The following is a 25,365-nucleotide window of genomic DNA, read 5'->3' as shown; positions in this document are numbered from 1 at the left end:
ATTGGCTAAGGTCTTTAACAGATAAGACTTAAGCAAATGCTTACAAATATACTAATAGTCTTTTTCATGTATGCTCTGTAAAACTAAGACAAAAAAGGAAAAGGATTTCATTCCAATTTTTGTGCATATGCGAGAGAGAACAAGTTTTGCTAAATCACTGGCAGAATGTAAGAGACAGATTTTTCAATAAATTTCACTTTGGAAAGGTAGGGAGGGGTATTATCATAAAGTCTAAAATAAACTAATACACAAGCTTTGGATTTAACCATTTAGCGAATAGGCAACCAGTGTAGATAACAAAGGAGAGGATTGGTAGAATCACAACTACACCTCATGAAAACCGAAAACAGCAAGAAGTGATCAATGGTGAAGCATCAGGATGGAAACCAGTTCTATCGGGGATCCCTCAGGGTAGTGTCTTGGGCCCAATTTTATTTATATGCTATGTAAAAGACATGCCTGAAGCAGTAAACTCCTTCATTAAAATGTTTGCAGACGACGCCAAAGTTTTTTCATCTGTAAATAATGTCAAAGAAGCTGGCCGACTGCAAGATGACCTAGACACACTTCGGTTGTGGTCTAAAAAATGGCAACTCTGTCTCAATGCAAACAAATGCAAGGTTATGCACCTTGGAAACGACAGGATGAAGGATAGTAAGGGAGCTGAAATCAAATTGGAAAGTACTTTTATGTGAAAAAGACCTTGTTGTATATGTGGACCCCAAATTGAATTTTAGCCAGCACTGTGTAAAGACTGTTAACAAAGCAAATAGAATCCTGGGACTTGTCAGAAGATCTTTCGCCTTTATTGACAAACACATATTAACCACTCTTTTTAAAAGTCTAGTACGATCACACTTGGAATGTGGAAATTGTGTATGGTCCCCCATCAATAAATCAGATGCTTTACTAATAGAAAATGTCCAACGTCAAATTCCTCGGCTCAGCTGGGACCAAGTCTTTACGAAAGTACCTGAAATGAGGTAGTGGCATTTTATTGAACAGTCTAATCAGTGTATATTGAAAATGTCGGTAATGCATATCATATAAATAACATTTAACAATATTATAAATTGTGATAAAGACCATCTCTCATAAAACGCCGTTTTTCCCCGATGTATGGTTCCCTCCGCACGGCCTCAAGATTTTCAGTCTGTACGGTCGCCATGTTGTTTGTATTGACAACGAATTATCACATGACCTTCGCTCCATTATAATCTCTCTATCTATCTATCTATCTATCTATCTATCTATCTATCCATCTATCTCTATTGCGTAGATGAAGATTTAAAATAAGAATGAATAGAGTATATATTTTTTGAATTATTTTTTTTTAATTTGAGGTTTAAAAGTTTGTGAGAGCTTGGCGTCATTACTTTATACGTTGGTCATAAATTAAGATAAATTATATTAGGTATTTGCCGATTATATTATGTGATTGATAAAAGCACACTATAGTTTTATAAAGGCGATCACTGCAATCTAAAAGAAGTTTTAAAGACGACTTCAAAGCGGTCTCAAGATGGACTGATGATCCCACGACGGGATCCCTGAGCCATCTCATAATTTATTACATTTTTGCCACATACCATGGCATGATCTTCCATGTGACTCCCATCCGAAGTGACCAGAGTGCTGTTGTGGGGAAGAGAACAAAAGAAAAGAAAGTAATAATAATAATATTTATTATTATTATTAATAATAATAAAATAATATAATAAAATAATAATAATAATAATAATAATAATAATAATAATAATAATAATAATAATAATAATAATAATAATAATAATAATAATAATAATAATAATAATAATAATAATAAATAATAATAATAATAATAATAATATATAATAATAATAATAATAATAATAATAATAATAATAATTATTATTATTATTATTATTATTATTATTATTAGTAGTAGTAGTAGTAGTAGTAGTAGTAGTAGTAGTAGTAGTAGTAGTAGTAGTAGTAGTAGTAGTAGTAGTATAACAAAGAGAATAACAACAACAACAACAGCAACAATAATAATAATAATAATAATAATAATAATAATAATAATAATAGTAATAATAATAATAATAATAATAATAATAATAATAATAATAATAATAATAATGATAATAATAATAATAATAATAATAAATAATAATAATAATAATAATAATAATAATAATAATAATAATAATAATAATAATAATAATAATAATAATAATAATAATAATAATAATAATAATAACAATAATAAAACGAAGACGACTTCGACGACGGGTAGCCAACATAAAAATCTCTTCAGCGTCAATCGTCAATCGCAGCAGTCGTCGCAATGTTATGGGTTGAATCGATGGCTACGGTTGAATCCACAGTCTATGTGTTTATATCCTCTCTGGTTTAACCCCGAGTTCAAGTTCATTAAAAAAAAGATTAAGGACAGGGTTGGCTGATTCTTCGAGCTGAAGGCAGAAGTGTAATATCTAGTATCTAGAGTTCAAAAGTATGTATGAGTATGGAAAAAAAAAAAACGCTATGAGTGAGAGACATTAATTTAATATGCATCATTCATTAATTAAATAAGTTTGAAACTCGATTTATTTTTTCTTCTGAATATTGAAATTGAATGAATAAGTATCTCGCGATCTATTTTAACTTTATCTGTTGTAGAATATGCGGGACAGATGGAAGTGGAAGCGGCGTACGGTATGCAATTCATATTGACAGTTTATTTGTTCAGTTCAAGGCAAAGTCACCGCATTTTAAAACCAAAGTTGTGAAATTTTTTTATCTGATCAGTGTTGTCGGACGAATCATAGTATTATATATATCTAGATCTCAAGTTGCTAGGTGTCTGGTTTTGTGAGAGGTTTGAACATAATATCTATCAGCCACCAACTCTTTATACTAAACGTCCCTTTATCAGGGTTTTTTTGTTTTTTTTTTTTGTTTTTTTTTGTAAAGGAAAGTGAGAGGAGAGACCAAATGGGAGGGATGGATGATTATTTAATATTTGGAAAATTCAGGAGGTCGTTTTGTATTGAAACAATTTACAGGGTTGATTAGTCATTTCTATTATTCTCGCAGATGGAAGAATTATCAAACCTCTGTTTAATTCTTGACATTTACATTATTTCAACAGATTTGTCTGATCGGTTCCAAGTTTGGCTGAAATCATTGTTTAATTCTACTTTTCAACATGCCCCAAGACACTGTGCATGATTTGAGGACATAGAATAATATGGATGAAAATTAATCACTTTAGATTTTATCATCCAAAATCGAAATCTAATCACTTAAACTTAAGTATCTCATGACAAAAATGGAGAACAGTAAAATGGATATAGATGGTTATGATGAGAATGGCTGCAAACAAGTTCCAATGGAGAGCACTTACGACAAAAAAGAAACTGAAACCATCAATCCTGAAAAAACAGAGTTAAGGAGACATTTGTCTTTGTTTAACATTGTCGCTTTTATGGTGTCGATTACTGGCCATGTTGCTATTTTTATGACACCTGGCACTGTTATGGCCTTATCAGGATCTGTTGTGATGACAATAATCGTTTGGTTTCTTGGAGGTCTTTTTGTCTACAGTCTGGCCTTGTGTTTTGCAGAATTGGGTACCATTTTTCAGAAGGCCGGAGGACCATATTTGTACATCAGGCTTACATTTGGTCCTCTTTTTGGTTTCCTTATAGCGTGGGGATATATCATAATGATTTCGGGACCATTTATTGCTTGGACATCATATACAACTGCCATTTATATTGTTGGAGCCATTGTCAATAATGAAAACTGTGAGACTGTTTCTCATGATCAAGCTGCTATGATTTTAGCAGGACTTATCATTGGTAAGTTTTATTTTACTGTGTCATTGTGTAGTGGTGATATAGTCTTGGACAATCTAATAATAATAATCTAATGGCTGAAACAAATGATCAAGTACCTTAACGGTAACGGTATGTCCTTGGGGAAAGTTGTGTTGCATATATATTTTCCTTGTTCAATCAGATTAGAGGTTTCCATGAGTAAAGCAGCATTGCCTTTTGTTCGAAGGCTGTGCTTGTGGAGCTTTGTTGTAGTCTTTTGGTATGACACTTGCCTTTGGACTTTTAGGTTCCTAGCACGAGTCCTGCTGAGGGTGGGGTAAAGTTGAGTCATTGGAAAAGGGAATTTGCTCTCATTTTCTCATTGTACTCAGGTTGGTAACAGCGTTTTCTCTGTCGAAAAAAAATTGTTATGAGTAGCACAAGACAGGTTTCAGGTCTCATCCTACATGTTAAGTGTTACTGTTGACTTAGGACCCCTTTTTAAAGTACTTTTGAGCACATTTAGTGGATATTACGCTTAATATATGAAGCCTCAAGTTTTGGCTGTATGATTTGACATCGGCTGAATGTCATTCTTTGCCTGATACTAATTGTTTTGGGAGAAAGCTACACGCTGTTTGAAGTTGAAGCCATCATTCTGAGTGTTGATGGGAATCATAGATAAAATGATTTGGTGCATTTGGTTATGTTTTTTTTTTTGTATTACTCACGTAAAGGTTAGTCAAGTTTCGAATGTATAATATAAATTTGCATATGTTATTGACAAATCAAAAATGCTGAAAAAAAATTGTTTATTTTAATACAACATATGTTAGTTGATACTCATGCAGATATTGGAAAAATGGGTAAAACTTAGTTTTTCAGATCCAGGTTTCCATTCAAGTTAATTTCTTGAATTGATACGATTTGATTTTGGATCACTTACTATAAATGTAATCGTCCTTGAAGTTTCAGTTATGCTATCTATCAAGAGCTTTGTCAGTCACAAGGGCTATAAAGTATGTATCAGTTGCTAAGTGGGAATTCGACTGGCTTAACAATAAATGCTGGTGACTGATTTTAAGAGGGATGTGTGTAACTTGATATTAACATTTATTTTTAATCATTCATTGAATAATTTGGTAATTTTAAGTTCCGATAACATTTTCCTCTTTTCTAAACCCTCTTTTTCTGTAATGAGTGATCCCATTTTTGTGGCTCTGTATCTATTTTCTTTACTTTACAATAGCATCATATTTGTTTTGTCTGTATTTTTTGTACAATTGATGTTTCAGTAAATCTTCCTTGATGTCAATTACATTGACATGCTAAAGCCTATAAAATCATAGTATGGCTGTTCCCTCAGGAGCTCTTTTTGAAATTGTGATTGGCATGAGGGCACAAATTTATTCATCTTTTAAAGCATAGTCTAGCTACTTCAACAAAACAGTAAAGCAAAACACAATTTACCAAAGTTGCTAAAAGGCTCTGATTGCTTTGGCCATTATCTAGGTTTCCTATATTAGAAGTAGAAACTTTGATCCAACCTTGTCCTCAAGAAATATATCCTCCGTAATCTGTTGCCAAATTTTGATAGTTGGTGATGTTATTAAAGTTGGCTGACCTGGCACATCTAATCCTGTGGCCACTAATTCAATTTTTTGTGATAAGGACTTGATACAAACCACATTATATGCATGTAAACTAATTCTGCAGTACTTTTTAAAAACTTGAATCTCCTTTCTATGACAATTTTCACTGAATGGGTTAATATGTTCTATGGGGTCAAAGAGAGTGTCTTTCTCGAATGCATTAAACAGCGAAGTTGGTTGTAAATTCTTTGATAGGAGTTTTCACGTTTCTAGGCTTTGGTATTGATATCTTTCAGCCTATATTCATATCCAGGGGTCGACAAATATAAAGTTGCCCAAAGAAACTTGCAATGTATCTCAAAGAAAACTTTGTATGAAAAATGAGAAAACTGATTAGGTAATTTAATTTGGAAATGAATTTAAAACACTGTGATTTACTAGGTCAAGCATACACCCCATTGTTTTCATTTAACTTTTTTTTCTTCTTGTTATTTCAGTCATGCTCTGCTACCTGAACTGTCGATATCTCAAGCTAATTGTGAGAGTCCAAAGTGCTTTGACCATAACTAAAATGATTTTGATTGCCTCCATCATAATTGCTGGGCTATACAAAGGGATAACAGGTTGGTTTACATCTAATCTCCATTAGCATTTTGTTGCAACTAATTTTATGATTTAACTTATTTCTCTCAATCACAATTAGATAAAACTTGAATTTTTTGTTATTTTGATGCACTTTTATATTATTGACAATACATGTCCCTTTACCTTTTAACGGCTATTTTTTAAAAAGCAGAATTTCTACCCGTATTTTACTTATTTTAAGTGCAAACCACACCATTTTTACAAAGACAACAATAAAATAATGTACAACTGAAGATTTGGGTGAAGTCAAATCTCCATCTGGAACTGTTTCTTAGAGTGGCAATCATATAAAGTTGTCTCCAAGTCATAATTTTTTATCTCCCATAATATCCTTACTCTGTCATTGCATTTGACAATCACATGAACTCAATTATGACATTTTACTTGTCATGTCTGTTATAACAAGTTACTCGATTTTAAGTCGGTCTCAATTATTTTAATAGTCGCACCAGACATTTCCATTTTTGTCTAGGTATGTAACCAATTACCTGAGAAAGGCAAATGCTGTTCATATCTACACGAACGGGCAATATCATATATAATAGCAAGCTATCAAGCCCTATTGCTCAAGTACCATTTCAAACAAAATACTGGAAAGTCATGAAATATTTAGACGAACACTGGTCTATATGAGATGTAATATGGATCCAGTTCAAAGCAGCCTTCTGCAACTCAGCCAAATGTGTCTAACTCTCTCTCTAAAATTTATAAATCATGGATTTTTCCACAGCATTCAACAAATTAGAGCAAAACCTGTGTCACAAGCATTGTAAAGAAAGAATTAATAACTAGAGATTCCTAAATGAGTCAATGAAATGGAGATAAAAATAAAGGGAGTAAATCTGACTCATGAATGAACAACACAAAACAAACGACATTTCGGCCTTTGGCCTTTTTCAAGTAAACACAAAATACATATATATTTATATTAGATTAGATTGTCAAAATAATATAGATGAAAATTTGTAAACGTGTGTGTGAGTATGTGTGTGTGTGTGTGGCTGACAATTTCCATCCCCGACTGATAGAACATTCGAACCTCAGTACGGCAGTATGACATTAAAGACAATCACAAAAGTTAAATGTAGCAATCAAAACGATTGCACTTCATGTTCAACAATGGATTTGAACAGACTCTGAACCAGTTTATTGAAATAGGTGTCATATGCAAAGAAAGCCAGACTAAAATTAAGCAAAAAAAAAAAAAAAATTAATTAGAGCTGTTTCAAGTTACAATCATGTACACTCTGTAAGATATACACATGGGAATTCAAAGGAGAAACTTATTTAATGGTCCGCTTTAAAATATTCTTTATGTGTGACTTCTGGATTTGGTCGGTATTTACTTTGGTATCAATTTTTATAAAATTATATTATGTATTTTTTGTTGTGTATATGTGTGGTGAGTGGTAGGGGTGTGTATGAATATATTTGAACACTGCTTACTCAGATGATTGTGATGCTTAAAAGTCATGTGTACATAACACTTTGTAATTTCTTTAATGGATTAATAACTACTACTGCTACTACTACTACTACAACTACTAACTACTACTGCTGCTGCTGCTACAACAACAACAACTACTACTACTACTACTACTACTACTACTACTACTACTACTACTACTATTACTACTACTACAGTCGACTCCACTTAATCACAGACCTTCGGGAGTTTGGGTTAGTGTGTCGATTAAGCAGAGAATCTAAAAAATAGCATCTAAGCACCAGTTTTCATGTGCCATTAGCATAGGACCTATCCCTCTGGAGTTATCTACAGGCTTGGGACCATGTTTTTTCAAGGTATGCTGCATTAGAGGGGTTTTTTTTTGTTTCTTTTATTATTGGTTTGTTTGTTTGTTTTTTGTTTGTTTTGTTTGTTTTGTTTTGTTTTTTGTTTTGTTTTGTTTTTTGTTTTTTTAGTTTTTTTTTTGTTTTTTTTTGGGGGGGGGGGGGGCGTTCTTTTTAAAAATGTTATTGTTTTTTCTTTTCTTTTTATGTTTCATTGACAACAAAATGTGACATGTTGTTTGTAAGAATAGTGATCATGAAGCGTTGGTTGCTTTTTATTCTGTGCAAGCTGTTCATTAACCCCTTGTCTTTAATCTTGCCAATGTTCGTAGATCAATAGATCAAGAATTGACCAGTAGATTTTTTACCAATCATAACATGGAATTTGTGACACACCTTAACATGTGCTCAGACAAGCATGGTTGGTTGTTTATAAACAATAACTTGAATGATATCGACCTCTCTCTGATCATTGTTAATGTTTTTATACTGCCAAATGGGTGACTAGTTATTACACAATTTTGTCGATCATATTATAAATGTTTAAGTTTACACATAGTTTTCTGTGTTGGTTCTATTGATCAAGCAGAAGAACAGTGGGTGTTTTAATGAGACGTATATCATCAATAGTAAAACCTGTGTAGTTTGCTATGTTTACCATCAGTGTCATTGTTTACATGATGATGACTGTCCGAGGGGCATGGCTGTCTAGGTGTCTATTCTTCTTGGATGTAGTTTGTCCACCATTTCAAGTTTTTCAGTGTTTGTCAGGGGTACTATTATCTGTTGACAGTTAAAACTTCACTCCCACACCCATACTACTACTACTACTACTACTACTACTACTACTACTACTACTACTACTACTACTACTACGACTACTACTACTACCACTACTACTACTACTACTACTACTACTACTACTACTACTACTACTACTACTTACTACTACTACTACTACTTACTACTATACTACTCTACTACTATTCTACTACTACTTACTACCTACTATCTTTCAACTTACTCCTACTACTACTACTACTACTACTACTATACGTACTACTACTACTACTACTACTACATACTACTACTACTCTACTACTACTACTACTACTACTATACTACTATCACTACTACTATCTACACTACTACTACTACTACATCCACTACTACTAACTACTACTACTACTACTACTACATACTACTTCTACTACTACTACTCTACTACTACTACTACTACTACTACTACTACTACTACTACTATACTTACTACTATACTATACTACTACTCTACTATACTATTACACTACTATACTACTCTACAACTACGACTAACTATACTGCTACTACTACTACTACTACTACTACTACTACTACTACTACTACTACTACTACTACTACTACTACTACTACTACTACTACTACTACTATTACTACTACTACTACTACTACTACTACTACTACTACTACTACTACTACTATTACTACTACTACTACTGCTCCTACAACTACGACTACAACTACTACTGCTACTACTACTATTACTACTTACTTACTTCCTATCCAGCGTCATCCTCATTGACATTGGTTGCCCGCTCTCTGCGATGACAAAAGTCTGCCCATTCCCTTCGTCAGTTGACTACTACTACTACTAATACTAATACATATTACTAATACTAACTTTATTATTACTGTTGCATAGATCAATCAGAGACCTTTGAAGAGCCATTGAGGGGTTCATCAACAGATCCTGGTAGAATTGCCCTTGCCCTTCTTGTGGTTACATTTTCAAATGGTGGATGGTAGGTTTCTTTTAACCCACATTTAAAAAAAAAAAAATCCCTTTATTTATCCCCATGGGGAAATTTGTCTTTAGGGTCTATTCCAATGGCAGACTGGAATAACCCAGGCGTCAGCCGCAGTGCAACGCTGCAAAGTGAGGGGCAAGGTGACTTGCTCAAGGCCATACAGCGCAGTATGTGATCGAACTCGGTACCTTTCGGGTACAAAGCAAAGACCGTACCGCTGAGCCACGCTGTCCCATGATGTTATTTGACTTAATGAAAATGAGAATAATCCTCACTAGCTTAAAAATATCAACAAAAACAAAAGTGCATATGGCTAAAGGTTACATATAGTCCATATTCCTGTATGCCTTTGAAACATGGACCATAACGAAGGAGATTCTTATTGATGCTGGCCAAAGTCAGAAAACTGTTGGCAGAAATTAAAATGAGAAAACTGAACTATTATACACGTTCGGAGACAAAACACCATCCAAAAATCAGTGCTAGAGTTGAAAAGAAGCTTGCAGAAAGGCACGAGTTCAAACCAAGGAAGACCTGGATAGGAAATGTGGAAGCAACAACTGGCAAATAGATAATCAACTGCGCGTTATTAGCTCTTGAGCGTGAAGAATGTCATTCTATGACATTCAACCTTTGTGGGCAGACAGAACTCTGGTAAGACCTTAGGTAATGTTATTTGCTTCGATTGATGCTTCAATCTATTGCCTGAGCCATATGCCATTCACATCACTCATATCTCAATTGAAAGTTTGCCAACCTGTTTGCAATGAACATGGGCCATTTGGCAGCAATAAAGAGGATGATAATTGTGGTGGTGGTTATTCTATTATTATTATAATAAAATTGTTGTTATTATCATTATTGTTATTATTATTATTATTATTATTATTATTATTATTATTATTATTATTATTATTATTATTATTATTATCATTATTATTTTTTTATTACTATTATTATTATTATTATTATTATTATTATTATTACAAAAAATGCCCTGATTACGATCTGGATGAATCGAATGCACAATAATTGACAAACGACAAATACCACAAGGCAAACTCTAACTTTAAAGTATTTTTGCTTTATTGAGAACCAAAATTGGAATGCACCATGTGTATATTTGTGTTACAAAAACCTCTGTCAAGGGAAATATTTTAAAAATGAAATAATATTTCATCAATGCAAAATATGCCCACTAACACCTTTTAAATCATCTTTAACAGGGCTTTTACTTTTCTGCGGTGGAATTCTGTGATTTTCGAAATTCTCGGTGGTTCACAGCTGATCCATGATCATAGGTTTCAGTGGTTCACAGCTGTTCCTTGAAAGGGGGGTGGAGGTGGAAGCTGTTTTCTGGTTAATTCTGAATTCACGTTACCAGGAAGTAGAAGATTTAGTCGGTCAATGATGATAATTGAGGATTTTTCAGGGAAATTCAAGCAACACATTTCTTACTAAAATTATTTCAGTTGGTTATAGACTTCGGGTTATGACTGATATTTTAGTTTTGGTTTTTAACATTTGCATGAGATTTTGCATCTAACCTATTTTTTACTGTCTGAATGTTCATTTTAATGCTCTTACAGTTTGTTATGTTCAGGGTGTCCATCAAGGTCGTAAAGTCGTAAAAAAACCCTGTAAATTTGACCTTTTGGTAGTTAAGGTCATTTATGGTCGTAAGCTTGTATCCATGGTCATAAAAAAAGTCGTAAAATAGTTGTAGGTTCCATGAATTAACATTTTAAACAGTTTTTCATTGAATTAAAGCTCGGAGTAAAAATTACGAATTTCAAAAATGACAAGGTCGCCACCATTTTGAAAATCTAGGCATGAGTCAGACATGATTTACAGTCTGACCATGGTACAATGTACATTGGTGGTCAGTTTTCGTCCTTGCTGACATAAGCAGACTTCTATGTGAACTCAACACAAGATTAGACCATTGCAATTATCAACATGGATAAGCCCTACCGTTACCCTCTCCCCTTTGCTTTGCATCTACTACGCCCTTATCTCTCGAGATGTCGATGTTACAATAACCATCACTACATTAATACAAACTACTACCACTAATACTGCTACTACTACTACTACTACTACTACAACTACTACTAGTACTACTACTACTACTACTAGTACTACTACTACTACTACTACTACTACTACTACTATTACTACTACAACTACTACTAGTACTACTACTACTATTACTACTGCTACTACTACTGTTACTACTGCTGCTACTTCTACTACTACTACTACTACGACTACTAATACTACCGCTACTACCACTACTACTTTTACTACTAATAATAATACCACAATTACTACTTTTAACACTACTACTTTTACTACTACCACTGCCACTACCGCTACTACTACTACTACCACTACTACTACAACTACTACTACTACTACTACTACTACTACTACTACTACTACTACTACTACAACAATTACTACTACTACTACTACTACTGCAGTGGTCTCTGTTTTAAGCATTTAGAGACATGCATGTTATCATTCTGACATTCTGCACGATACCCAATTGTTGTAACTTTGACACGTTTGTGGAAGCAGGGGTAAGCAAATGTGTTACCGAATTCGGTCATAATTAATCATCGGATCAAGACAGTCATTTTGATCATCACAGTATGTTTACAGAGTTGTTAATTTTGCTTACTATGTAAGGTTTGAAGGCATGATTCACGCCTGTGCACTTTATCTGTGACTTTCCTGATTACATGCATGTAATACATACCTGCACTCTACACTCTATACTAAAAACCTTTAGATCTTAAACAAACATTTAAAATTATCAGATTATATCTTCAACTTAATGACTGAGAACAGATTTGGGACCAGTTCACAGAAATAGAGGATGACATAAACAGGTGCATCCAATCAATTATTATGATGATGATGATTATTTTTATTATTATTATTATTTTATATTATTATTATTATTTATTATTATTATTATTATTATTTATTATTATTATTATTATTATTATTATTGTTCTTCTTCTTCTTCTTCTTCTTCTTCTTCTTCTTTCTTCTTCTCTTCTTCTTCTTCTTCTTTCTTCTTCTTCTTCTTCTTCTTATTATTATTATTATTATTATTATTATTATTATTATTATTATTATTATTATTATTATTATTATTATTATTATATTATATTATGTTATTATTATTATTATTATTATTATTATTATTATTATTATTATTATTATTATTATTATTATATTATTATCATTAATATTATTATTCATTATCATTTTTATTATATATTATTATTATTAGTAGTATTATTTCTATGATGAAACTATTTTATCTTTGTCATAATTATCCTCAAAAAAAATACGGTATAATAAACACCAAAATAGGTTTATAATTGATCTCATTATCCATTCACAGGCAAGCGGTTACATCACTCACTGAAGAAGTCAAAAATCCAGCAAGGTATGTGGCAGCCTCTTAATTTTTACTATTATTGATTATTGATTTAAGGAAAAGTAGAAAAAAAAGTATGTTGTGACTTGACGGGTGATTGTTACATCCTAAGAATTTTGGAATCAGCTATTATTATGTCTGTATGATTAATTAATTTAAATACCCTAGTTTCATCATCATCACCACAGCCACAACAGCATTATCAAATGCACAACAGTCACAGTCGCATCACCACAGTTTCATAATCAATGTCATTACCACCATGTAATCATCACTACTACCAACACGTCAGGATCGCCACCAATGCTATCACAACAGCACCACTACTTTAGTCACCACGACATTATCTTTGCTACCTTGTTTTTTTATGTATAATGAAATGTAAGCATTTGAGTGTATTCCTCTTTGTTGGATTTTGTGCTTGTGTCCAGATGACACTTATAGGTGATCTCAGACTAAGTACGTTGATGGTATGCCCTTGGAATCTATATCTGATCCCTATTTGTTCCCAGTTCCCCTTTGTCTTTTTTTTTCTTAGGTGCTTTAATTGTAATTCTAGAATTTGACTATCCAATTTTCTTCCTTTTTACTGGCGCTGATATAACCTAAATGTGTTGCAATCGCCCTAAAACCCTTAAAAACAAAAACAAAACATATCTGTGCTACATCCACCACCATAATATTACTAATAGTATACTGCTGTTCCAATGTTATATAAATGACATGCCAAGAAAGGTATCATCACAAGTAAGTTTATTTGCTTATGACTGCCTAATATATTGAGGGATAACATGGGGAAAAGACCACAATATTTACAGATGATGTGTCTTTATTACTACATATCTGGATCAACTGCTGGAGATGAAATTAAATGAAACCTGGTGTTATGTGATGTGCATACACAAAATCAAACCTCGTCATATTTTAGTTAGGCCCCCCGAATTATTATACCCAAAAAAATACACCAGAGCCTATTCTATATTTGTCATTCATATCTGTGGATTTTTAATTAGGTACACGTCAAAATGGTCAAATTGTATTGCTATTATCATGCCTTCTTTCTATGCACTAATATGAAACGCTCCTTTGAGTTTGAATCATCACCTGATCAAATATTGAACTATACAAAACATTTTTACAAAGAGTTTAGACATAAATTTCAAGCGCCTCACACGTACCTCCAAATAAATGCTCAAAACTAAGATACTTTAGAATAAATACAGATACAGATATTATATGTGGTTGTATACCATACTTTATCGGTATGGATTAAGATACTTTAGAATAAGCAGATACAGATATTATATGTGGTTGTATACCATACTTTATCGGTACGGATGAATTTGTTGATGTTTTTTTTGCCTTTAAATGTTTTTGTTAGTTCAGTTTAAAAATTAAAAACTGAAAATGTTGCTGTTTGAATCTCGAAGAAATGAATAACATTTCGTGTTGTTATTTTAAAAATTGATAAATCATATGTTGAAAACAGTCAATTTCTTATATCTCTTGTCAAATGTTAGGACTCTTCCCCTGGCCATCCACCTGACCTTTTTGTTCAGTGTTGGAGTAAATTTCCTTGTGTTCTTGGCCTACATGGTTGTGTTGGAAGTGGCTGATATCAAGAACTCCAATGCCATTGCTCTTGTAAGTAAATTTTAACTTGTTAGATAATAGATTGCATGAAGTCAGGATATTGTACAAGAATGATGCAGAAACTTATAAATTAATTTTGTTCTCATTACATTGAGTAGAATGCTCAGATATCATTTGCTGATGGGATTATATCCTACATTAGGTTCTTTGACTTTCCTTTCACCACCCTATGCTTTGCCCTCCTTTCTTTCTACCTGAGTATATGACGATTTCTCCCAGATTGCGTGTGAAAATCCTTGTATTGTTCCTCTGTGTGTTGATGTTCTGAGTATTTCAATACATTATATACTACAGTTTCTTTTATTACTTTTATCTCATTTTCCATTATCTGCATATTCCATGTTCCACATTCGATGCATTTAATTCATAATCTTGTGCCTTCCTTTTCTTTTGCATCTCCATGTAATTTTTGTTTCCTATTACTGTTCTTTTTTCAACTTTCGATTACACTATTTTCGATTATATTTTCTCTGCTCATGAAATCAGTTTTCTAGGTGATCAATTGCAAAAATAATTTGATAAGTGATTGCTTTAGAGGCCTGTTTTTGTGAACCATTCCCCGTTGTCTTCCTTTCTCTCAGTGTTGCAGACCTCCTGTTATTTGCTTCAAATAGGTTGAAATAAATTTGCAAAAAATCTACCTGATTTATGATTTTACATGTCTTTTCTCTTCTTCAAAAAAGAAAAGCATCTTTATTTTTCGACTCGTTATTTGATTATGCAATTATTTTCCTATTTATCAAACTAGTTATAAACATTTGACTTTTTAATATTACAGCTATTCTGGCAGCGTATTTGGCCTCCCATGATTCCAGTTGTTTCAGTATGTGTGGGCCTGGCAAGCATAGGGGCTCTCAACACGGGGATGATGGGGCATTCACGGTAAAAACATTGGCATTGAAATAAATAAAAAAATTTATTGTGCTCGATATGAGTAGAATATTGTAACAAAATTTATTGGCACTTTCAAGGCATTCTTAATCTTTTCATGTGACCTTCTTTAACATTACCATCAATTTTGAGCAGTTTATTATTGGAATGGCAATGATGTTTATAAGAATTTGCAAGAAGATATCTATTTCTTGTTGGTCTTGTTTAGGACTATTTTGTTAGTAGGTACTCATGAATATGCATAATCTTCTCCAAAGAAGACTGGTTTCCCATGATTCCTCACTTTTTAATGGTCAATCCATAATCCGTTGTACAACAAACAACATAACACAATTTTTAAACAGAATTTTAAGAAAAACTCCCAAAATTGATTGATTGAATACATATTTTAGTTTTAACAACATCATGCATTGACAGACTTTTAGTGGTTTTATAAAGACTTCAGGCCACACATAATAGCCATCATTGGCTTTTGATTCATGTAGTAGAATTATATGATAATAATAATAATGCGTAGTTTCTATAACACCCCTTTTCGTCAAAAGTTCTTGGAAATGCTTATGCAAAGACTGATCATGCGATCGTATTATATCATTCAATAAAATCACTCACAGAAAACTGAAGGGAAGTACTCTGTCGTCAAAGAGGTTTTAAAGGAGGACAGTGAATTACGATGTTTGGTGTCTACTGAAAGGGCATTCGACACAGAAGGAGCAGAATGTGCGAAAGCACGGCATGAAAACATTGACTTAGAAATCGAATGGTTCAAGTACAGGGAAGTAATTGAGTGGAGAAAGCGATTCAGATTGTAGATAGAAAGAAGAGATTACAAGTAGTTGGGACAGTGCCATGGATGCTCTTAAAACAGTAACAGGCAAGTTTGCAAGCAGCAATCCGCTTCTCCGTGATACAGCATTTCAATTGATTTACTCCATAAGTAATCAATTTAATGACATTTTGTAAAGTAAGAATGAATTTGCCATGATTAAATCAGTCACAAGTGATGATTATCTAGATGAAATGTGATTGATATTCAAGCTTGTTTATAATTTTTAGCCATATTTATTTCTAAACAAAGACCATAAAAAGGGTGTTGAAACAAAGTTTCAAAGTTTATTCAATCTTAGGCTTTCGCCAATAAATCACGCAATTTGATGACAACATACATGAAAGTGGGAAAAAAAATGGTAAATGGAACCAAAAAATAAACTGATACCATTAATAACAACAAAAAATACAACAATCGTAATACCACCAATACGTATAATGATAATAATAATAATATTAATAATAATAATAATAATAATAATAATAATAATAATAATAATAATAATAATAATAATAATAATAATAAACAAATATCATAGTTAGAATAAACAGAAAATCCCCAAGTCTGCATGTTTTTCCTTGTAAGAGTTCCCATTAATTTTTCCTCCATGTCTATCAGCAGTGGGGGCAGCGTGGCTCAGCGGTACGGACTTTGCTTCGTACCTGAAAGGTACAGAGTTCGATCACTTGCCGCTGCGCTGTGTGGCCTTAAGCAAGTCACCTCACCCTAGCTCAATTTCCGGCGCTGCACTGTGGCTGACGCCTGGATTATTCCATTGTCCCTTGGAATAGACCCTAGAGACAAATTTGCCCCGTGGGATGAATAAAGGGAATTTTTTTTTTTTTTTTATCACCTCATTAAGCAGATCATTGAATGACGTAAACTAAATTGGCTGTAAATAACTAAAATAAATACCTGAAGCTTTTTTTTTTTTGGTGCATTTATGGTAAGGATTTTTTCACAATATTGCTAACAAGTATTACACAGGTTCCTTTTATGTCCCTTTTTTAATCACCAGAGTTCTGATGGCAGTAGCTAGAGATGGAATTTTACCAAAGGCGCTATGCACTCTGAACCTCACACATAAAACACCTATTATTGCCCTGATTACAGTTGTAAGTTGAAAAAGTAAATGAAAATGGCTTCTTTTCTGCTAATTTTTTTAAATTATTTTTTTTGATTTTGGTATTATGTCAGAAACAGAAAGTTAAGTTTGATGAATTACAAGTTTGTATTACTTGCTGTTTAAGGTGAAAGCTATTTCAATTAAAGAAATGTTCATTAAAAATTGCACAACTTAAGTTATTTATATCTGTCTACTGAAAAATCTGTTGTTTCCCCTTTTAAAATACTGACTTAGAAAAAACTGTTTTGTCAGCTGTTTATTCTAAGTTGTAAATAAAGAAAGAAATATCACATACCAACCTCCGTTTTAGCTGAGATTTTAGGCTTAAAAATTGCATTATTACCATAATTTGGAGCACATGTGGAACACATATTGATCATTGTGAATCAGTTGAAATGATTGTTATAAATGCTCATATTAACTCCCCCTAAATGCCCGTTTTGTCTGCTTCCCACTCATTAGGCGTTTAGGCAATCACCTCTGTATTTCAAATTTTCGCAATTCATCAAACTTGAAACTGCAATTCTTTTTACATTTTTGAGACACCCCCCCCCCCCCCACACACACACACACACACAAAATTCTGCTCAGGGACTTTGGATGGTTATATTTGAATAGAAAAATCATTAAAATTATTAAAAATATAATGTGTTGTTCTACCTTTTTGTTTGTTCGTCTTTGTTTTTTTTTTGTAAATTATTTTCAATACAAAATGATAAATGTTAACATACGAAATTTAATAAACAAAAGAATATATACCAAAAAAAAAAAGAGAAATATTTGCAGTAACACATATATTGTTCTTCCAGTCTAGTTATGGCTTGTTCATGCTCGTTGCTGGCAGTGCAGCTAAGATGGTCCAGTTTATTGGTCTGTTTTCATTCATCATGGGTTTCTTCATGGCTTTGGCAGTGGTTTATTTGCGCTACACCAGACCTGAGCTCCCAAGACCATATAAGGTACCTTAATGGCATTCACCATTTCTTTATCTTTTTTTTTTTTTTGGGGGGGGGGGGGGGGGGGGCGGGCTATCATCTGCTTCTAGATTAAAAACAGTTTTCTTCTTTAATTTGCTATGGGGAAGTTCTCTTCAGAGTTTGTTATGGAATAAGGTAAATAACTTGAGCATTAAGTTAAAGATCTGAACACATGTGTATGAAATGGTGCCAGACGAAGCAAGAAAGAAAACTATAAGAAGAAAACAATCCCAAAAAATCAGTCTGCCTCGAATGGGAATTGAACCTCAGACCTCCTGATTACCGGTCAGGCATGCTACCATTACACAGAGGGCCCTGATAGTTGGGACAATTTTAATTCCTATTTTAGGAATATGATATGACCTAGGTATTAGCACAGCCATAGAGAAAGCTATAAGAGTTGAGTGTATAGCTCAGGGGAAAAATGAGATGTGGAAAAAAGGTTGCACAAAACATAAGGAAAAAAAAAATCACTTTATCGGACCTGCCTAGTTGAAAATCTGAAAATTCGTAATTTTAAGGAAATAAAAATTGTAGTCGCCATAATTAACTTTACATGTCAACAATTTGCCCTCACAGTGATTAGATATCACTCCAAAATCTTTATAATTATGCACTTCAAAATCAACTTTTATTTTCAATAAATTTTAATGACTTAGAATGTTTTTGAAGTTCTGAAATTGGAGCCAAAACTTCGTAAATCTACGAATTTTTCATAATGCTAGACAGGTCAGCTTTATTCGTTTCCAGTTGATGTTTCTCTTCACGGTCTATCTGGAGCAATGACTGAAGTAACCCTGGCTTCAGAGGATATTCAAGGCTGCAAAGTGAGCAAAAGATGCTGTTTCTTGCTCGGGGACAATGAAAAATTGGGGAGCAAAAGCTACTTATAAAATATGTCTAATTTTAAATGTCCTTGTAAGTTTCCATCAACCTCATATGTCGTTCACCATACTGTAAAATATCTCTATTTGATTCTTTTTTTTCTTTTTTTTTCTTCTTTTTCCAGGCACCGTACATTTTCCCAATGCTCCAACTAGTCGTGAATTCCTCCATGTGCATGCTGGTTGTATACCAAGAGCCTGCTTGGATGCTGGTTGGATTTGCCATCTTCTTTGCTGGTATCCCTTTGTACCTTTTTGCCAAGGCACCTGTGCCAAAGCCTCGGTCTTATAATAAAGTCACAGGTGAGTAGTACAATAGTTGTCATTAATGTGCCCAGTGATTAGGAAGTAAGAAAATTAGGTATTCAGACAGAAGGGACTTATAGACGGGGATATGTAGCCTTGTCACATTGTAATGGTAGCACGTCTGACTGGTAATCAGAAGGTCTGAGGTTCGATCCCCAGTCGAGGTAGACTGATTTTTTGGGATGTTTTTTTTTTTCTTCTATTTTTCTTTCTTGCTTTGTCTGTCACCTTTCATACAAACTTGTTCAGATATTTATCTTATACAGGTGCTTGCTCCTTAATTTCTATAATTTCACAGTTGAAAACCTTGTTGAAGAGTCATTTATAGCAAGACACTTTACTTACCGATTCATTAATGCAGAGAAAGTTTATGAGGTGGTGATATCTTCTGACCTACTGAAATCATGATATTCTAGAAAAAGAGGCCAATAGAGAAAGAAAACATGATGAAGTGATTTAGTTACAGACCAAAACAACTTCAAAATTACATAGATAATCTGATTAAAACTGCAGATGATTTGGGTGAAGAGGCTGAAAAGTCATTTTCACAATGCAACATGATCTTCTTGTCAGGGCCAATGAGCTTTGGAGAGGCTCAAAATGTAGAAGAAGGGAACTGAATATTCTTGCTTCAGAAATAGAAATGAAAGAAAAGTAGCCAGAAGCTTACTCTGTCATTGTGTATATATGTAAAATCTAAAAACTGATCTAATATTATAGTGTGTGTAGGTGTATAGTGTAGTGAAGGTAGGCCCAATATATTTATTGATACGAGTAACCAAAATTTTGTCAAATAAATGCTTAACTACTTGGCATTGTCACTCTCAAGCCATGATGTCCTGAATTGTCCTTACCTTGAAATAATAATAATAATAATAATAATCTTTATTGTCCAAATTAAATGCAATTCATGTGAGGTAAACAATGCTCAGTTTGGTTCATGGTATGAACATCAACACGTTTACATTACAGACACAAACATACACGAACATACACGCTTGCACATTGTTTCTACACATGTATACAAAAGAAATGAGCGTAAATACAAACACACATACATACAGACAAACGTACATACATACACATATACATACAGACATACATACATACATACACATATACATACATACATATGTACATCCATACATATATTATACATACATACATATATACATACATACATACATACATACATACATACATACATACATACATACATACATACATACATACATACACACAAACAGACAGACAGACAGAACGATACGATATATTTGCTGGGACAGCAGATAACCATATTATAAATTCCCTCAAATGGTAAGATTGATAGTATTATCAGTAAATGTCTTGAAATTTACTTATTCGCGTCATTTTGTAATGTCTGATTGCGAACAATTATGGTAGGCCTTTTGCTTGGTCTGGTAGGATTTTTTAATGTCTCTGATACCTGGACACCCGAATGAAAAAAGTTTATTTTGGCAATGGCTGTCTTACACAGAGCTAGATTAATTTTTTCTTGAGATAATCATTTTTTTTCTTTTTGTCTTTTTTTTTTTTAAATGGAAATAATTATTTTTAAAGAATAAATTTTCAATGATATTGAAAACAAGAGATCAGTTATTTTATTTTCATTTCTTTTTGTTTTCCAGGAGAACTAACAGCTGTGATTCAAAAGTGCCTCGTTTTGGTTCACGTCGATTGAAGTTTATACTTTTGGTTCAATCCGATTGAAGTTAATACCACATGGCCTTTCAGTTCATGCATTCCTTTGCGACATTTGTAATAATATGCAATGAACTCTTTACCAAAGTCGTTCTTTTCTTCTTTTTTTTTTTTCTCAAATGCAATTTTATTGTTATATATTCTTTAATTCTTTGGTGTATTTTTACACAAATTTGGATTTTATATTTTATAATTGTATTTTAAAAAACTGATGGGTGTTTTTGGTCTTTCATTTAACTGACTACTTTTTGTGTGTATGTGTGTGGGGAGAGGGGGGTAAGGGGGTGAAAGTTGAGCAAAGAGTGTGTTTGGGGAGGAGGGGGGAGGGGCGGAAGTTAATGTTGTTGAAAGGTGACAGAAATACATACTATGTATTTGTTAAATGTAATTATTTTAGATTTATTACAATGAATTATTTTATAAGATGAGTCAGATAGCCGAGCAAGAGGTGTTGCAAGACTTTTTTATTTCATGGGATGCACCACTGGCTTAATATTTATTGAGATAAGAGTTGCCAGATAGTTTAATTGATGCCTTTGACTATTTGGTTACAAAATCTGTAAAATGATTACAGCTGGTAAGGTTAATGTCAGTATGTTAATACTGTCTTCATGGCTGTATTGAAGTGCATTGGTGTTTGTTGCTTATACGAGTACTCTTTTGTAGTCTTAATGGCAATTTATTGTAAAAACCTGGTATGTTAAACTGGAATTGTGATTCCATTCTGATTACTCTCTGTGGTAAAGTCAAGTCCAGTGAATATGGATTTAGTATATTTCTATTCCAATAGGGCAATATTGATTATTTAGTGATGTCTACCCAATATTACTTATCACTAGTATGAATGTATTTAAATGTTGTTCATAGCATACCTCTATTGCATTTCATTACAAAGACTTCTGAATGCTTATGTATTTTTTTCCTATTGAGTTTATTCCAAGGAAAATTATATTGACTCTATTCCTGTGTCTTGAATGCAAAAGAAAGGTTATTCTGAATGTTAAAGACTAAACTGGTGAAAATGTTTTTTGGTGATTGTTGAATTTGCTTCTGAAAGAATATCCTCTTAAGTCACAATCCTCATTTTTTAAAAAAATTTGCAATCTTGGTTTCTATTGAAATGTAAATTATATCTATGTGACAAAATGTTGTCATCAATTGTGATGTGTTTATCATGAAAATAGGTATTTTTATATTTTAAAGGATCTTCTATATTTTTACAGATATTTCTTTCCGTATGGCTCAGAGCAAAATTGAACAAATTATTTTATGAGTATTTTTTCCGTGTTGCACATAACTTAACTGACATTGCTTTAATTTTTTTTATCAGAGGTAAAAATCTTTAAAAATTATTTTCTTCTTGATGGTTGTAAAGTGTTTCTGTTTTGAATTGCATAATGATATTTTTTGAATTGCATAATGGCATTTTAATAATATAGTTTTTTCATTATACTTATACATTTTTTATTTAAAATTTATGTAAAAAAGATTTTCATTCAACTGAGATTAATGATGTTATTTGTGTTCAATGGGTTATTGTTTTGGAAGGGTATTTTTGCCGAGAGAGAAAGAGAGAGAGAGAGACGATTAGCTGAATGTATTTTTATGCTATTTTCTTTGTTATTTTACTTATGAATTCTATCACCGTAGTGTAAAAGTATATTCTATTAATATACATACTATTTGTGTCAGATGAATGTATCCTTTTCAATGGTTATTTATTCTTATGTCCTGATGTGCCATTTGAGTTGCCTCTGACTAGACATGCAAATAGATTGCTTCTGGATCGTCTATTTTTATTTTTTATTTTTAAAAAAAATCTATTTTTAGAAAATCCACTTTAAAAGTTTACTAAACGTCATGGCAATGTTTAAAGTACCCTCTGAAAAAATAAAAAAATTGAGCTTTATATAGCGCAATATCCACTGAATGTGCTCAAAGCGCTTACAAGGGGTCCCTGGTCAACAGTAACATTTAACATTTATGACGGGACATGGCGCCTGTTCAGCGATATTACAATTTTTCTGACAAAGACAACACTGTTAAAGGCCAGGTACACATTTTACACCTGAGTACGGTGAGAGAATGAGAGTAAAGAGCCTTTTCCAAGGACTCAACTATGCGCTGAGCGCGAGCCTCGAACCCAGGACCTTCCGATCCAAAACGAGTGTCATACCACTAGACCACATAGCTGCACAAAAAAATAAAGTTAAAATGTTTATCTATATATTTGTATTAATATTCATAATGCAGAATTTAAATCATGCTTGTTTACGTGCTCAACACTCAACAAAGGCAAAGTGCCTATACATATGATATTTGATAAAATCTCAATTTAATTGTTCATTTAACCTTGTTGTTAATGAACCAAATATTTTTATGTGCCTTTATTATAAGACAATCTTAAAGGATATTTACAGGTTTTTGAAGCTTTTTCTTAAAGATATTATTTTGTGGTAGATGGAATCTCCTTTTGGGCTTAGTTAAGTTACCCTTAACCGAGACTAAAATCATAATATTGAGACAAGAAACTTAGAGCTCCATGCATACGCTACGTCAAGTCCGTAAATATAAAATTTGAGTTGTGATGGTATGTGCAACCTTCAAAGTTATAAACAAGAGATGAGTGAGTAGGAAATTGCCAGAAGACAATAGAGAATAAAAAATTTTCGCGGCGGTGATGGGGTTTGAACCCGCGACCTTATTGGTACGACAACTCCGCCTGGTTCAAACCTCATCATCGCTGCGAACAATTTTTATTCTCTATTGTCTTCTGGCACTTTCCTACTCACTCATCTCTTGTTGTTACCAACATAAAGTGCCTGCTCCACTCACTTTTCTGACTTCAAAGTTATAGTATGTTAAAGAGAATGTAAAGAGAAGTAATCACCCCACTGAAGTTAGAAGCAGCAAAAATCTGTGCAAAGTTAAGTCATATTACATATAATCATCTGCTCGAGAGGATGTTTACCGACTTGACATGATCTGATCATGATTCGCATCATCTGCTATTAAAACGCTTTTGCTACTCTTGAACTTTCTTGTCCATGTATTTCAGTCTCGGCCCTTACTGTTGCAATGTCTTATATTATACCCCAGTATCATTAGTTCATTCCAGGCACCTTTGTGCCATTGTTCAGGAATTAGATGTAATGGCTTTACCTGGGTCTCATCCAAAGTCTTTTGCTGACAGGGAAACAGTCAGATGGACTATTTATTTCTTATATTTGTTTTCCTTGTAAATCATCTCTCTATGTTAGGTTCTTGTATACGTTACTATGTAAACAATTGAGTGTATAATAATTTTTTTTTTCAGAATTCCTGGGACTTTTAGATTAAATTGTTTTTGATATTTTACTGACATGGAGATAGATGGGTTCGTCTTTTGAGTAGTGTTTTAGGAAATGATATTTTTTACTTGTAAATCATCTGTTATAATATATTATTATATTTGTCATTTTGAATGTATAATGTAAGCATTTGAGTGTATTCCGCTTTATTGGATTTTGTGCTTATGTCCAGATGAGACTTATCGGTCTGGGTGGGGTTCCTGACCTCCCATAGTGGGCAAGGGGATACATACTGTTTCTTCTATCCTCTTATATCTGTTTTGCAACATGCTTTCTGTCTTTGTCTTGGAATGAGATTACTTGGTTTTGTCCTGGCCCTGTAGGAGTCCTAGCTGGGAGGGAAACAGTTAAATGCATAGTTATTGTTTTGGGAGATGATATTTTATTCCTTGTAAATCATCTCTCTGTTATCCATTATTATATTTGTTATTTTGAATGTATAATGTAAGCATTTGAGTGCATTCCTCTTTATTGGATATTGTGCTTATGTCCAAATGAGACTTATCGGTGATCTAAAACTAAGTACAT

At 32.9% G+C, this 25,365-nt stretch overlaps 2 protein-coding genes across 15 annotated transcripts in view; one reads left to right on the top strand and one right to left on the bottom strand.

Annotated features, from left to right (window-relative positions):
- Positions 1 to 1,198, bottom strand: part of LOC144976798 (MORN repeat-containing protein 1-like) — a 44,854-nt gene extending 43,656 nt beyond the window's left edge. For 10 of the 13 annotated variants that reach the window (XM_078921260.1, XM_078921251.1, XM_078921255.1 and 7 more), the window contains exon 1: positions 1,087 to 1,180. In XM_078921260.1, coding sequence (XP_078777386.1) covers positions 1,087 to 1,168 — 82 coding nt within the window. In that variant the 5' untranslated portion in view covers positions 1,169 to 1,180. Of the gene's footprint in view, positions 1 to 1,086 lie in introns of all 13 variants that reach the window. The other 3 variants (XM_078921257.1, XM_078921256.1, XM_078921259.1) reach the window with 3 other exon arrangements.
- Positions 1,199 to 2,310: 1,112 nt separating this feature from the next.
- LOC144976797 (Y+L amino acid transporter 2-like) lies at positions 2,311 to 21,746 on the top strand. 2 transcript variants are annotated; one of them, XM_078921248.1, is made up of 11 exons: positions 2,311 to 2,497; positions 3,137 to 3,848; positions 5,896 to 6,021; positions 9,537 to 9,636; positions 13,064 to 13,108; positions 14,620 to 14,743; positions 15,531 to 15,634; positions 17,491 to 17,587; positions 18,408 to 18,557; positions 19,585 to 19,762; positions 21,415 to 21,746. In XM_078921248.1, the coding sequence occupies exons 2-11, from the start codon at positions 3,308 to 3,310 to the stop codon at positions 21,465 to 21,467; spliced, it is 1,518 nt and encodes a 505-aa protein (XP_078777374.1). In that variant the 5' UTR covers positions 2,311 to 2,497; positions 3,137 to 3,307; the 3' UTR covers positions 21,468 to 21,746. The 2 variants fall into 2 exon arrangements, with proteins under 2 accessions (XP_078777374.1, XP_078777375.1); XM_078921249.1 differs by having other exon boundaries at positions 2,331 to 2,470.
- The last annotated feature ends 3,619 nt before the right edge of the window (positions 21,747 to 25,365 follow it).

The sequence above is a fragment of the Berghia stephanieae genome, chromosome 7, assembly GCF_034508935.2.
Source record: "Berghia stephanieae isolate SIO BIC M18660-M18661 chromosome 7, UCSD_Bste_1.3, whole genome shotgun sequence".
NCBI lineage: Eukaryota > Metazoa > Mollusca > Gastropoda > Nudibranchia > Aeolidiidae > Berghia > Berghia stephanieae.
This window is presented reverse-complemented; position numbering and strand designations above follow the sequence as displayed.

What these genes read in the sequence shown, in the direction of transcription:
- LOC144976797 (XM_078921248.1), top strand. Translation starts at nt 3,308, where the DNA reads ATGACAAAAATGGAGAACAGTAAAATGGATATAGATGGTTATGATGAG. An exon ending in TTTAGCAGGACTTATCATTG is followed by an intron (nt 3,849 to 5,895) that starts GTAAGTTTTATT and finishes TTGTTATTTCAG; the next exon opens with TCATGCTCTGCTACCTGAAC. An exon ending in GCTATACAAAGGGATAACAG is followed by an intron (nt 6,022 to 9,536) that starts GTTGGTTTACAT and finishes ACTGTTGCATAG; the next exon opens with ATCAATCAGAGACCTTTGAA.